Raw genomic sequence first — 13,175 nt, 5'->3', positions numbered from 1 at the left:
TGGCAGTAATTTGAACGATATTATTTTTCATTCATAAATGACAATGTTCAGTCTTCAAAATAAAAAAAAAGTTTGAAAAAATATTGATTAGTTTTTTTTATAGCCGATTCAAACAGCAAATTTTACATGGCCCACCCTATAGCAGCGCTAAAAAAATTTCTACAGGCATTTTCATAGTTTCCGCTCAGTGTATCGTTTGCCAGAATCACTGCATCAACAAATTTTCCGCATCGTTCACTGTTTATATTCGTGTCAGTGGAAATTTGTCAACGTGCCTGTGTAAACAACTAAACAAACCAGCCCAAATTTGAAAAGTGAAGCAGCAACTAAATAAACCACCCTGCCGCAGCATCAATGCCGCATGCCACGAATAAAAATGCATGGGCATGGGAGAGGGTTGATTATCACATGAAAGTAGGCAGGAAAAACTGTCAACGCACAAACTCAGCCGAACTACCAACAGAGAGAGAGAAAATCCATCCAAAAAACAAACGCTTTGTCAGCGATCCAAGCACCGATTCTCCGTTGCTGTCAGTCGATTTGTAGCTTTCGGCTACCGAATTTCACAACAGTGACACAAATCGCATTTAGCCGCCAAACAAGCGACGAATGCATGAAACGCTCGTGATGGGCAAGCGATTGCCGCGACAGTATTTGCATAGCAGGATATGCAGCGATGTTTAGCAGCTCCAGCAATAAGCGCTTGAGCGGCTAAAGGGGGGTTGTTGAAGAGTTGAGTTAAATCGCAAAAATCAGTGATATTATTTTTAACGTTTTTCCCTGTGCTGTTCAGCAGCCAGCAGCCACCGGCCACCAGCGTATGCAAACACACGAAACGTCAGCTATGCGTGCTACACACACATACATGCATACATGCATATGTGTGTACATATCACATAACTGCTAGTATACATTTGCAGGAAGATGCGTGAAGAAGAAGCGATGTGCGTTAGTTTGCCTTGTTTACCCAATGGATTTACCCGGATTTTTGACATTAACGTAATTGTCGGAAATTATTTGCTTCGGGCCCGCAGAAGGCAAAATGCGTTACAAATGAATAATTACCGCATATGCGTGAATCCATGCATACATATGCACACACACACACATGCATTCACGCAATACTTCGTGCTTACAAAGTTGTTAGATTATGACATTAAATGCTTGACGGCATCGCTTGCTCTTTGGCGCATACCAGCGCGCAGACACCCGCTAAAAGCAAACATGTAAATGCCGCATATGTTTTTATGCTTCAAATCTTTGACTTTGCATTCACTTGTACAAACAGTAGTAATATTTGCTTACGCACACTCACATACAGACGTACGTACATATTTGATTTTATTGGTATTCATGCATTGCAGTTAAGTACCTGGCGCTTAAGTTAAACTTAGTGCGCACTTAAGCTTATGTGTCCCATTACAGGGCGTTTGTGTATGTGTAGGTGTGCGTTTTTTTTTTATTTGCTTACCTGCACTCTGGATTCTGGTAGATTGATTTTCAATGCGACCTCCTCGCGCATAAAAATGTCCGGGTAGCGGGTCTTGCCAAACAGCGATTCGAGTACATCCAACTGGGCGCGCGTAAATGTGGTGCGCTCACGTCTTTGCTTTCTTGTATTCACACCTGTGGGCGAGTGAAATTAGTAATGCTGTTCTAATATTTGAAAAGTAGTTGCCTAGAGCGATGCGATGAATGTGACAAGGAATGCCATGCAATATTTTATTAATTGATAATTTAGGCTTTCAAAGGTACCAGGCGTACCTTTTATTGAAAATTATTATTTTAATTTATTTGTAATAAAATAGAGAAACATCATTGAAGGGGTTAGGAGTAGTCAGAATTTAAAAAAAATTGGATTGTTTTTTTTTTTTGCATTTTCTTAAAGTATAATAACTTAAAAATATTGTGTGAAATTTTGAAGTGAATCCGACAAATACTTTTCGAGTTATTCAACAATTAATAGGACTATGAATAAGTTCGTGCGGTTTTACAACAGATGGCGTAACTTGATTATTATTCCATCGATCCACATTTCCAAACATTCATTGGAGAGCTACTGTCGTAAGGCACAAACGTCAGTATAAGTTTTTTATTTGAAGCGTAAACAACAATATTTTTACCACACTTGAAAATGTCGAATTTCGTGCCAAATAATGTGTTTTTGCGGGGAATTTTTTAATATGAAGAAAAAAGCAGCCGAAAGTCATCGTATCTTGGTGGAAGTTTATGGTGAGCATGCTCTAGCTGAGCGAACGTGCCAGAAGTGGTTTGCACGCTTTAAAAGTGGTGATTTTGGCTTGGAAGACGAAGAACGCGAGGGTGCGCCGCCAAAGTTCATGGATACCGAATTGGAGGAATTGCTCGATCAAGATCCGGCTCAAACGCAAGAAGAGGTTGCAAAAACTTTGGGAGTTGATCAATCAACCATTTCCAAACGTTTAAAAGCCATGGGAATGATCCGAAAGGTAGGCCATTGGGTGCCGTATGAATTGAAGCCAAGAGGCGTTGAACGCCGTTTTATGGCATGCGAACAACTGCTTCAACGGCACAAAAGAAAGGGTTTTTTGCATCGAATTGTGACTGGCGATGAAAAGTGGGTCCATTACGACAATCCAAAACGTCGGGCAACGTATGGATACCCTGGCCATGCTTCAACATCGACGTCGGCGCAGAATATTCATGGCCTGAAGGTTATGCTGTGTATCTGGTGGGACCAGCTGGGTGTTGTGTATTATGAGCTACTGAAACCGAATGAAACGATTACGGGGGATGTCTACCGACGACAATTGATGCGTTTGAGCCGAGCACTGCGAGAAAAACGGCCGCAATACGCCGATAGACACGACAAAGTTATTTTGCAACATGACAATGCTCGGCCACATGTTGCACAAGTGGTCAAAACATACTTAGAAACGCTCAAATGGGATGTCCTACCCCACCCGCCGTATAGTCCAGACCTTGCGCCATCCGATTACTATCTCTTCCGATCGATGCAACATGGCCTGGCTGACCAGCACTTCCGTAATTACGATGAAGTCAAAAAATGGATCGATTCGTGGATTGCGGCAAAACCGACCGAATTTTTCACAAAGGGAATCCGTGAATTGCCAGAAAGATGGGAAAAAGTAGTAGTAAGCGATGGACAATACTTTGAATATTAAATTTGTAACCATTTTACGTCAATAAAGTTTCAAATTTCGAAAAAAAACCGCACGAACTTATTCATAGTCCTATTAACAGAGGGCGCTCGGGCGCTCCGAAGCATTCGAGAGCAAAACTTTAAATGCGTTTTTCACAAAACTATGTTTTTTGAATTGGTGATCACTTTAACGGTTGAATTTTCCGACTGTGGCACCAAAAATTCCCTCCTTGCTCACCCTGGCGTTGAAGTCGCCAAGCACGATTTTTATGTCGTGGCGGGGGCAGCACTCATAGGAACGTTCCAACCGCTCATAGAAGGAATATTTGGTCGCATCGTCCTTCTCTTCCGTCGGGGCGTGGGCGCAAATTAGTGAGATGTTAAAAAAACGGGCTTTGATGCGGATTATTGCGGTACGCTTGTCCACCGGAGTGAACGACAGTACTTGGCGACGAAGTCTCTTTCGCCCACAACAAATCCGACACCGAATTTGCGCTCTTTTACATGGCAGCTGTAGTAGACGTTGCAAGGCCCTATGTTTTTCTTGTCTTGCCCAGTCCATCGCATTTCTTGAATGGCAGTGATGTCAGCCTTTACTCTCACGAGGACATCAACCAGCCGGACAGAGGCACTTTCCCCATTAAGGGACCGGATATTCCAGGTGCATGACTTAAATCGTTATCCTAATTTAGTTTGCAGGGGTCATCATCAGTCAAGGTAGTTCTCATCCGAGGCTTTATACATCTTTTCATTGGGGAGTATTCTTAAGTGGCGGGTCCCAAACCTAGGGCACAACCAGGATGCTTCGCCTTATCACGTTGGGTCATTCCCGAACGGTTGTTCGGAAGCTACCCAGAGAATACTTGGGCTAATCTCGGAAGTTGTGAGCTGCTTGAACCAAGTGCAGAAAAATCGTCCTGAGCACTCCCAAGTGAATAACGATAAGTAACTTTGCCCACTTGAGAGGGAAGAAGAAGAAGATTTCAGTTTGAAATATACTACAGTAATTAGGGAGTCTTAAAGACTGTTGAAGATCAAATTGCGGACAAAAGACACCCGCCCCTACTCATTGTGGACCCATCGACAAAGAAATTGTATGAATGGTGTGTGGATTCACCTACAACCGCAAACAAATCTCATTATTCATAAACATGAAACAATGGAGGCGGCCGCCGTAGCCGAATGGCTTGGTGCGTGATTACCATTCGGAATTCACAGAGAGGTCGTTGGTTCGAATCTCGGTGAAAGCAAAATTAATAAAAACATTTTTCTAATAGCGATCGCCCCTCGGCAGGCAATGGCAAACCTCCGAGTGTATTTCTGCCATGAAAAAGCTCCTCATAAAAATATCTGCCGTTCGGAGTCGGCTTGAAACTGTAGGTCCCTCCATTTTTGGAACAACATCAAGACGCACACCACAAATAGGAGGAGGAGCTTGGCCAAACACCTAACAGAAGTGTACGCGCCAATTATTTTTTTTTTTTTTTATGAAACAATGAAACAATGGAACGCCTGGATGTCTGGAGACTCACGGCAGTCATAACCGCTTGGTAGGTTTCAATAAAGTTTATGCAGCTTTTGAAAAACATAAAAAACTCGTGCCTGATCGAAGGATTTTTTTTCCAAAATTTTTTTTTTTTTACAATTAATTGTCGGGTTTTTTCTCGAAAATCTGAAAAATATTTAATGAGGCCGCCATATTTTTAATTAAAATCAAAAACACGCTTCGATCAGGCACAAGATTATCTATTAATAAAACTAATTTCTCTTGTCGGATTGATTTTAGTTGGATCTCCAAGGACTTGTGATGATCAACGCAAGGGACTTCTGGAGAATTTGTTTTTTTTTTTTAATTTGCTAAAGTCAAGTCGAAACATGTTGTATCAATGCTGTGTTTTATTTTTGTAAAATAAAGCAATTGACTGCAAAAAAAAATTACAGAAAATCATCTCATCATTTTTCGGGCCTCTGACTACCCCTAACCCCTTATTCTAAAATTCTATCTTATCCACAACAGCGTACTAAATGTTTTTTCATTCTGATTAAGAGGCTTCGAAGTTTCAGCTGCTACACCGAAGTCACCTTGTGTAGATTCGCCATAACTCTACGTAATGATGATACATTTAAGTTCGTTTGGAATTGGCAGTCTTAGCTAACTTTTTGAATGCTGAATTAGACTATGAAAATATGAAAAAAATGGTCCACAACTAAATTTTCAGAATGTGCCTATACCGCACATAGCCATGCACGTGGCTATGCATCAATTTTTTATTATAAATATTTTATATGCACACACACACACCTACATACATACATGTAATAATACTTAATACATACTCTGCACGAACTACTTACATATATACATACATATAGAAATATATACAGGCATTTGAAAGATGCCTTCTTGATTCTCATCCCCCGACAACCTAAAGGCAATAATATTTCCAACCCTTATTAGCATGGCTTGAAGATGAAAAGTGCTCGTATATGTATGTATGTACGAGTATGCACATATCTACTATGTACGCTTGCAATATTCTCTATTGGGTTGCTCGCCAACACGCAAGTCTGCTAAATCGATCGGGTGGCGATGCACACGAACAAAGCCGAGGCGAGCTACATAAATGGTTGCCTGACTGGTTAGTTGGCTGGGCTCGGCAGCTAATAGCTAATGTTTATATTATATGTTACATTATATGGCTGGCATATACATACACAGTTATGTGTATCGAAAAAACACGTAAATAGGAAGTGCATACTCGCATATACTTATGTACAGGCAGCTATGTTTGGCTGTGCTATGTTATGCTACGTACAATCTGCGTTGTGCAGGCACAGCGAATGCCAGTCCTAAGCCGTTCGGCTATTGTTCGCCGAATGGTAAGGATGTGAATACGCACATGCATATGTATCAGTAGCGTGCTTGTGTGCGTGTCCTTTTGTGTCCTTTGCTGTTGCTGCTGTTGTTGCTGTGCTTATTTTAGGGGAAAATACGCATTACATACTGGCTATTGGACATTTTTTGTTGGCTTTTTATTTTTTCACTTTTTTGTTAGCGAGCACACACCCTTTTTCCCTGCTTGCCTTCCAGTTGGTTGTAGTGTATTCTTATTTTTATTTTGTTTTTTTATAATTTTTTTTTTTGTGATTGCGCCATGCAGTGTCTCCTTTGCACAAATTAAAAAAAAAAGCAAAAGTAGAAAATATTGCTGCTCGCGGGAGGGTGCGATCTTTTGAATTGCGTAATGGAGGATCCTATGCTTTAATGCACTTAATGGGAAAGTCATTGCTTTTACATCCAAGTACATGTGACGTCTATCTGATGCCTATGTGTATATGTGTGTGTATGTACTAGTATTCACATATGCCGCAAGATCACCTTTATTAACTCCAATTGTTAAACACTGAATCTATTAATTCAATTGCAGTTTTGACTGCAGCTGCTCGACGAAAAATGGCCGACGCATGCGAATGGCTTGACAAGGAAATCAGGAAGCCCGTATTTTTCGCGAAAAAAGAAACGTATACAATTTTGATTAAAGTGGCACGGCGCATAATATGCGATAAACTGTTTGTTTGACTGCGAGCGGGTTACAGAGTGACTTTTTTCTAATGCATACATCAAAAGCACGATTAGCAAACGGGTAACTACAACCCACAAGCGAGCTGCTTGGCAGGCTCAGAGAGGCTGCAGCTGAATAAAACTGATGTTACCTGTCATGTCCGACCGACTGTCGCAGATCCTCCGCTCATTAAGCAGAGGGGTCTTTAGGCAGCTGATTTGACTGATGACGTGCCACTTTCTATGGACAGAGCACATGACAGTGCACTCTGCTCAGAGGACGATGAGACGACGGACCACTTTCTGTGTGTCTGCCCCGCTTTCGCTCGAATCAGGCTTGAGGCTTTGGCACTGAGGTGTTAAGAAGCGACCACCTTGGCACCTTGGCTCCTTGGCACCATAAGATCTACTCAGATTTCTTCGGGAAGGGAAATATTGCATCTAACCTCTTCAAAAAGCAATTGCAAAACTTCATCACAATTAAACGTTTCAAAAACGATGGTTTTTAATTCTTTGAACAATTTTTTTGAGTATAAAATAGCAGAAAAAACCAAAGCGCGAAAGAGCACCAACAAGTTTACCAAGATGATCGTTAGATTGTCCAAACAGCAACCCAGGAAGAGTGATGCTAACACCTATCGAGACATTTTTCTTCACCTGGCAAAGTCAGCAACGAAAGGAGGAACACTTGCGCTTCTATTGGCAGGAACAGGTCAGCTGGCACGGCAGAAACTACTGGTAACAGCATCGCAACGACAACGCCGAATTGAGTTTGCTCGAGCGCACATATCCTGGACTCAAAAGTCAGTGGCGTTGTATTTAATTCAGTGATGAAACGAAAATAAATAGAGTTAATCCAGATGGTAGAAAGTACGTGCGGCATTCGACCACAAGTTCGTCTTATCAATCATAAAGCACGCGGGAGGCTCAATACTGGATTGGGGCCGCTTTTCGTGGCACGCCGTCGGGCCAATTCATCGTATTGAAGGTAATATGGATGCGGTCAAGTACGTGGAGGTGTTACAAAATGTAATATTATCTTAAAGGGAAGGGAATTCACCGGTGATTTGGAAATTTCTGCAATACAATGAGCCGAAGCACACTTCTCGTGTGGCAAACAAGTTTTTCGAAGACAAGTTGATCAGTGTTCTGGATTGGACATCTTCGAGTGCTGACCTAAATGCAACAAAACCCCTTTGGAACGACGTGAAAAAGGCATTCAGTACGCAGAATATCACCGATTTGGATCAGTTATTCGAAACGGGCAGGGCTGCGTGGAAATACACGTTTCAGAGATGGTTGTGAGGACATAAAAGACAATGATCACACGGGCCGCCCAAAATCAGTAATCACCGGAAACTCCATCGAAATTGTTCGTAAATTTATCAAAAATGAACCAAAATCATCGATGAAATTCAAGGAGTTGGAGTTGAATATCTCCAAAACGTCGATTTATCGCATTTTAACTGATCATTTGGGCTTACGAAAGGTCTGTGCACGTTTTATTCCGCACAAGTTAACTGAGGACCAAAAATTGCTTAGAATTCAGCATTCGAAAGACCTCATTAAAGAGGCGAGAAAAGACGGGAACTTTCTTTACAACATTCGAACTTTTTGCGTCCGTAGAGGCGATCCAAAAGGCTTGTGCCGATATCATGAAAGCCATTCCGGTCAACCGACCTGAAACAGTCTTTCGAAAAGCTTTTAGATCGCGCAAAACAGTGTAACGACGCCAGAGGGGACTTTTTTTGATTAAATGAACTCGAAGTTTTAAGAACAAAGCTCCTGTCGTTTCTATTTGAGCTCAGTCTTGTTTATTTTGGACTTCACTTTTTATATGCAAAACGCAGTTAGTCTACTTATTATTGCCTCACAAGCACTCATTGATTCCGATGCATTTCTAACCAACTTTTTCTTTTTCGTTTCTTTTTTTTTCAATTTCCTTCGCTTTGCTCCGTCAATTTGTTGGGCATTATCTGTTAGCGCTCAAAAAGTTTTTCATTTATCATCAATAGTCTTCAGTTGTGCATTTCTCTGCCCCACTATCATACATACATCCAAACAAATGCATGCACATACATACACACACACATGCACATTCAACTCGCTGCACGTCAGATATCGAATGGAGGCTTGGTTGCCTGTCTCAGATTGCTGCTCATTATTCATTTTGACAATATTATTGATAATGATGCCGATGCCGGTGAATGGCGTGAGTAAAATATTGAAAACATTTTTGTTACGAGCGTATTTTGTTTTTGTTTCTAGTTTGTTTATTTGTAATTGCCACAATGATTTGCAGAATGTGACGACAAAATACACCCAACACATTTACAGTTGTGGGGCACAATTTTCAAAAGAGTTTTGCACCGAAGAAGTTTACCCACTTACTCGCTCGTATTGGCGTCTGCACCCTTTGCCAGATGCTGGTGTGGTTTCCAGTTGAAATCACCTTGTCATTTTGTATTTAAATTGAGTTATCAGTGGCATATCAGTAGCACAAAATTCACTCAGTTTTTGCATTGACGATGACGACACAGCGGCAGAATTAGAGGCTTGAATGCCATATTATCCTGGCGCTGGCCCTGGCTTTGGCACTGACACTCTCCCTGGCCCTGGCTTTGGTTGAGGTTGTGGCTGTGGCTTTGATTATGGCTGTGTCTTTGGTTGTGGCTTTGGCTTTGGTTGTGGCTGTGGCTGTGCCTTTGGTTGTGGCTGTGCCTTTGGTTGTGGCTGCGGCTGCGTTTTTGACTATGGCTCTGGCTCATTTATCATGGCTTGCTCACCACTTGCACACCCGCCAGCAGCAGCAGCAGCAGCAACAATTAGCCAACCAACCAACCAGCCAATCCATCTATGCAAACAAGCGTGCAACTCATTCATCGAAGCACTGAACGAGCGAGCGAGCGTGGACTCGTACGCATCTCAATTTCATTGCGAATCAGTTTCACTACACTTGACTTGTTCGATAAATATGGATGCCAGCCTAACTGACTTGCTGACTGGCCGACTAGCCGACTGAGTGTCTGCATGCGTGGCTCTGTTCTGGCTAGCTTTTTCTGTGGATACACCTACACACACACATACACACATGCATGCATACAATTATTGAACCGCTTCTTCCGTGCGCCGGCATGTGTCATATCTATTCTATACAGCGTTTTCACTTCTCAGCGCTGCGACGCGTCATATTGGGTATTATTATTTTAATTTTTTTATCTTACGATTTCGACCTCTCTCTTCCTCAGAATTGCATTACAATGCAAGCATGATTTTCAAGTTTTTTTTGTTTTTTGTTTTTTCACTTCAATGAAACTCAATAAAATTTGGGTTTGTAAGGTGAGGTTTGTTCTTATTATTATTTTTTCATATTTGTTGTCTTTTGTGGTGTATTTTGGTTTGTGATTGTTTTGGTGTCTGGAATGTGGTGATGTCAAATCTCAGTGCTGTTCCAATATTTGTGTTAATGTGTCTTTCTTTCCACAGAATTTTTTCAAAACGGTTAATTGTAGCGGTGTTTCGGTGTGTGTGTGTGTTGTGAGTTGTGAGTTGAGCCGGAGCCAATTTGTATATAATTTTACGGGTTAGTGCACCTGATCGTTGATTGCTGCTTGACGTGCCGGAGTTGTCGTGAGATATCTAAATTATTTCATCTTGTGCATGATATGCATTTTACTTTGAGTATAGAAGGGAGGGAGTCTGCGGGGTGATCACCACGTTACTCAATTGAGTAGGGCCGCTAATATTTTGAGAAGATTTTTACTTGTACATTTTTTCAAGTATAGCTGCATATTTTTGCATTGAAAGCAACTGAAGTAGGTTTCGAATTACGGATTTCGTTATCGCAAGAAAGTACAAATTACGCAATACTTCTGTTTCGACGCTAGTAAAGGTACTCCTGGCATTTACGAGTCAGACGACTTAGCCATAAAGGAGGCAACTGTTGACTTTAGCACGCACGCCGTAACAAAAACTACGATAAATATCTTCTCGTATAGCCAGGCGGGCATCAAATCAATGGAGGCAGTTATACTAAGATCAAAGGTTGCTCAGGAGCCAGGCGAGCATCAAATCAATGGAGGCAGTTATACTAAGATCAAAGGTTGCTCAGGAGCCAGGCGAGCATCAAATCAATGGAGGCACTTATACTAAGATCAAAGGTTGCTCAGGAGCCAGGCGGGCATCAAATCAATGGAGGCACTTATATTATATGTACTAAAATCAACGATTGCTCAGGAACATCCGGCAGCTTTAAATGATATTAGCACCGTCTCCGGGATATAGCGACATTGAAGGATGGCAAGGCCCATGAGCTAGCTAGAAAAGTTACTAATCTTCCACTGCTTCAAAATAGAAGCAATATTGGAATTTCTATGGCAGCTTGCAAATTAAGTAAAAAATAATTATATTCTCCATCTTCCCCTGGGTTCATGGAGAGTAGGAAATATCTACTTGTGTTACAACTAAGCTAATTTTCAGATAAGAAAAGATCAGGAGAACCTCTCAAGCGAGAAAATCTCGAAGGTCGCAGCTTATAGACTGGTGTCTGGTTGGCTGTTAGGTAGGCGCTCTTCTAGGTTAGGTGATTATTTTCTCATGATTACTGCAGAAATTGTAGAGCCAAGGAAGAGGAATAAACAGTAGAGCACTACCTCTGTAATTGTCAAGCCTCAGCTAGGAGTAGAAGTAGCGCGATGTTGCTGGGAAAAACCTCTTTTAACTATCTTACGGAACGCTCCGGTGTTGGGCAAGAACCTATTCTACATTTCATAAGAGCGTCAAAATGGATTCGTGATGAATAAACACTGAGGTTCCCGTGTTACACAGTGGTATCATAACGGACTTTCAAGTGAGTTAATCTAACCTAAAGGTATTCCTATCTTCGGCACGATAAATCGGTTCCACTATGGAACACAATCAGGTCCATAGCGCCTATTGCAGTGACATATGGGGAACTTATTCAGATCTGCCTAAAACCAAAGTGAATTTTTCAAAAAAAGTTTAGAAAATCACTGATTTCCACAGCGCTGAGAACTTCCAACTCATCGAATAATCGAATAATTATCTACCTAAAGTGGATAGAGCGGACAGAAGATGTAACTTCTTCATCCGGACAGTTTCTGCAGAAATTATGTAACTGCGCGCCTACGAGTTAATGTCTCAGTATAGTAGAAATTATTCAGAGTCGCCACAATTGTTAGGCGATGCCGCAAATGGGTGCCGCAACAAAGAAGTGAAGCGACCAAGGTTAGGACAGGTTAGGTTACGTTGATTACCGCTCTCCCGTAAAATGTAAAGGCGCACACAAACGCATCGAGACGTAATGTAAGACCACTTTTTTGCGAATAAGTCTAACCCTCTAATTGCCGATGTGGTGTAATTAGTTGGTGTCTCTGATAAACGATACAAAATTTCTGTGTGATTGCAGATTCCAAGTCTGATGAGCAAGTTGCTGTTGTTGTTGTTGCTGTTGTTGTTGTTGTAGCAGCATAAACATTCCCTGTACATATACGGAGAATGCTGCTGAAGTGACAGTCCTTGATCGGATATAAATCCGGCTCGTTCCGGTTACGTAGAACCGACTGTCGTCGGAAGTCTGATAAGCATTTTTGACACTGCTGCCTAAAGCCTAAGTTTAGGTCTGCTAAGAAGTAAGACTTAGGCAGTATTTTTTTTAGCAAAAGCTGGACTGTGGCAGAGAAAGTGTTCAACACATTCCACTTGATTCTCATTTCTGCAGCTGCAACAGAAGTCATTAGAGGAAATTCCCATACGCTTCCCAGGTGTTTCCATTACGCAGTGCCAGACACTAAACTGCAAAACCATAAAACTAATGGAAGGCCGTTTTAAGTTGATGAAGAACCTAATTCTGCGTTCACACATTCTAGACTAGGACAATTTCACCGCCTTACTATCCATACCAGTCTATATTTCCATACCATCCTGTCTCGCTATTTCTTCCACTGTAATCTATCCGCGTGTAGTGCAATGGTCTACCTGACTGAGTGCTTGCACTTGTCCAACCCTCCACAAATCTAATCTAATCTAGATCTCCCTCTGCAGTTACTTCAAAGATGGGCTCTATGGTGTAACATCTAGGCTCAAACCTGAGGAAACAATATTTACAGCAGTCGGTAGCCACTTAATTTTTAACTTTGCTAGCATTTTTGTTTTTTTTTCTATTTTTTTTTTTTTGGCAGTTTCTTATTGCAAAAGAGGAGTAGTCAAATAATTGGAATTATATTAGAGCACAAATATTTTAGATCAATATTTAAAAAAAAATCATTATAAATAAAATAAAAAAATATAAGTAAAATAAATACTATAATTAAATATTCAATATATTTTTAGGCATTCCTTTCTGGCAAGCAAAGTGTCTTAACATCACAGGCAGAGTGGAAGGGTTAAGCTTTTTTATTTCAAAATTTCAGAGTTAACTCTCTTGCACTAGGAGAGTGCGCTTTTCTGTAT

The 13,175-nt window shown here is 41.2% G+C and overlaps 1 protein-coding gene across 1 annotated transcript in view; it reads right to left on the bottom strand.

The window, feature by feature from the left end:
- LOC129239477 (homeotic protein ocelliless) overlaps positions 1-13,175 on the bottom strand; it is a 78,096-nt gene that overhangs the window by 25,284 nt on the left and 39,637 nt on the right. Inside the window, exon 3 of the mRNA XM_054874984.1 lies at positions 1,472-1,626. Within this exon, the coding sequence (XP_054730959.1) occupies positions 1,472-1,626 (155 nt within the window). The remainder of the gene's footprint in view (positions 1-1,471; positions 1,627-13,175) is intronic.

This window comes from Anastrepha obliqua, chromosome 2 (genome assembly GCF_027943255.1).
Source record: "Anastrepha obliqua isolate idAnaObli1 chromosome 2, idAnaObli1_1.0, whole genome shotgun sequence".
Lineage (NCBI taxonomy): Eukaryota > Metazoa > Arthropoda > Insecta > Diptera > Tephritidae > Anastrepha > Anastrepha obliqua.
The sequence above is the reverse complement of the archived record's forward strand: the minus strand, read 5'-3'. Positions and strand labels throughout refer to the sequence as shown.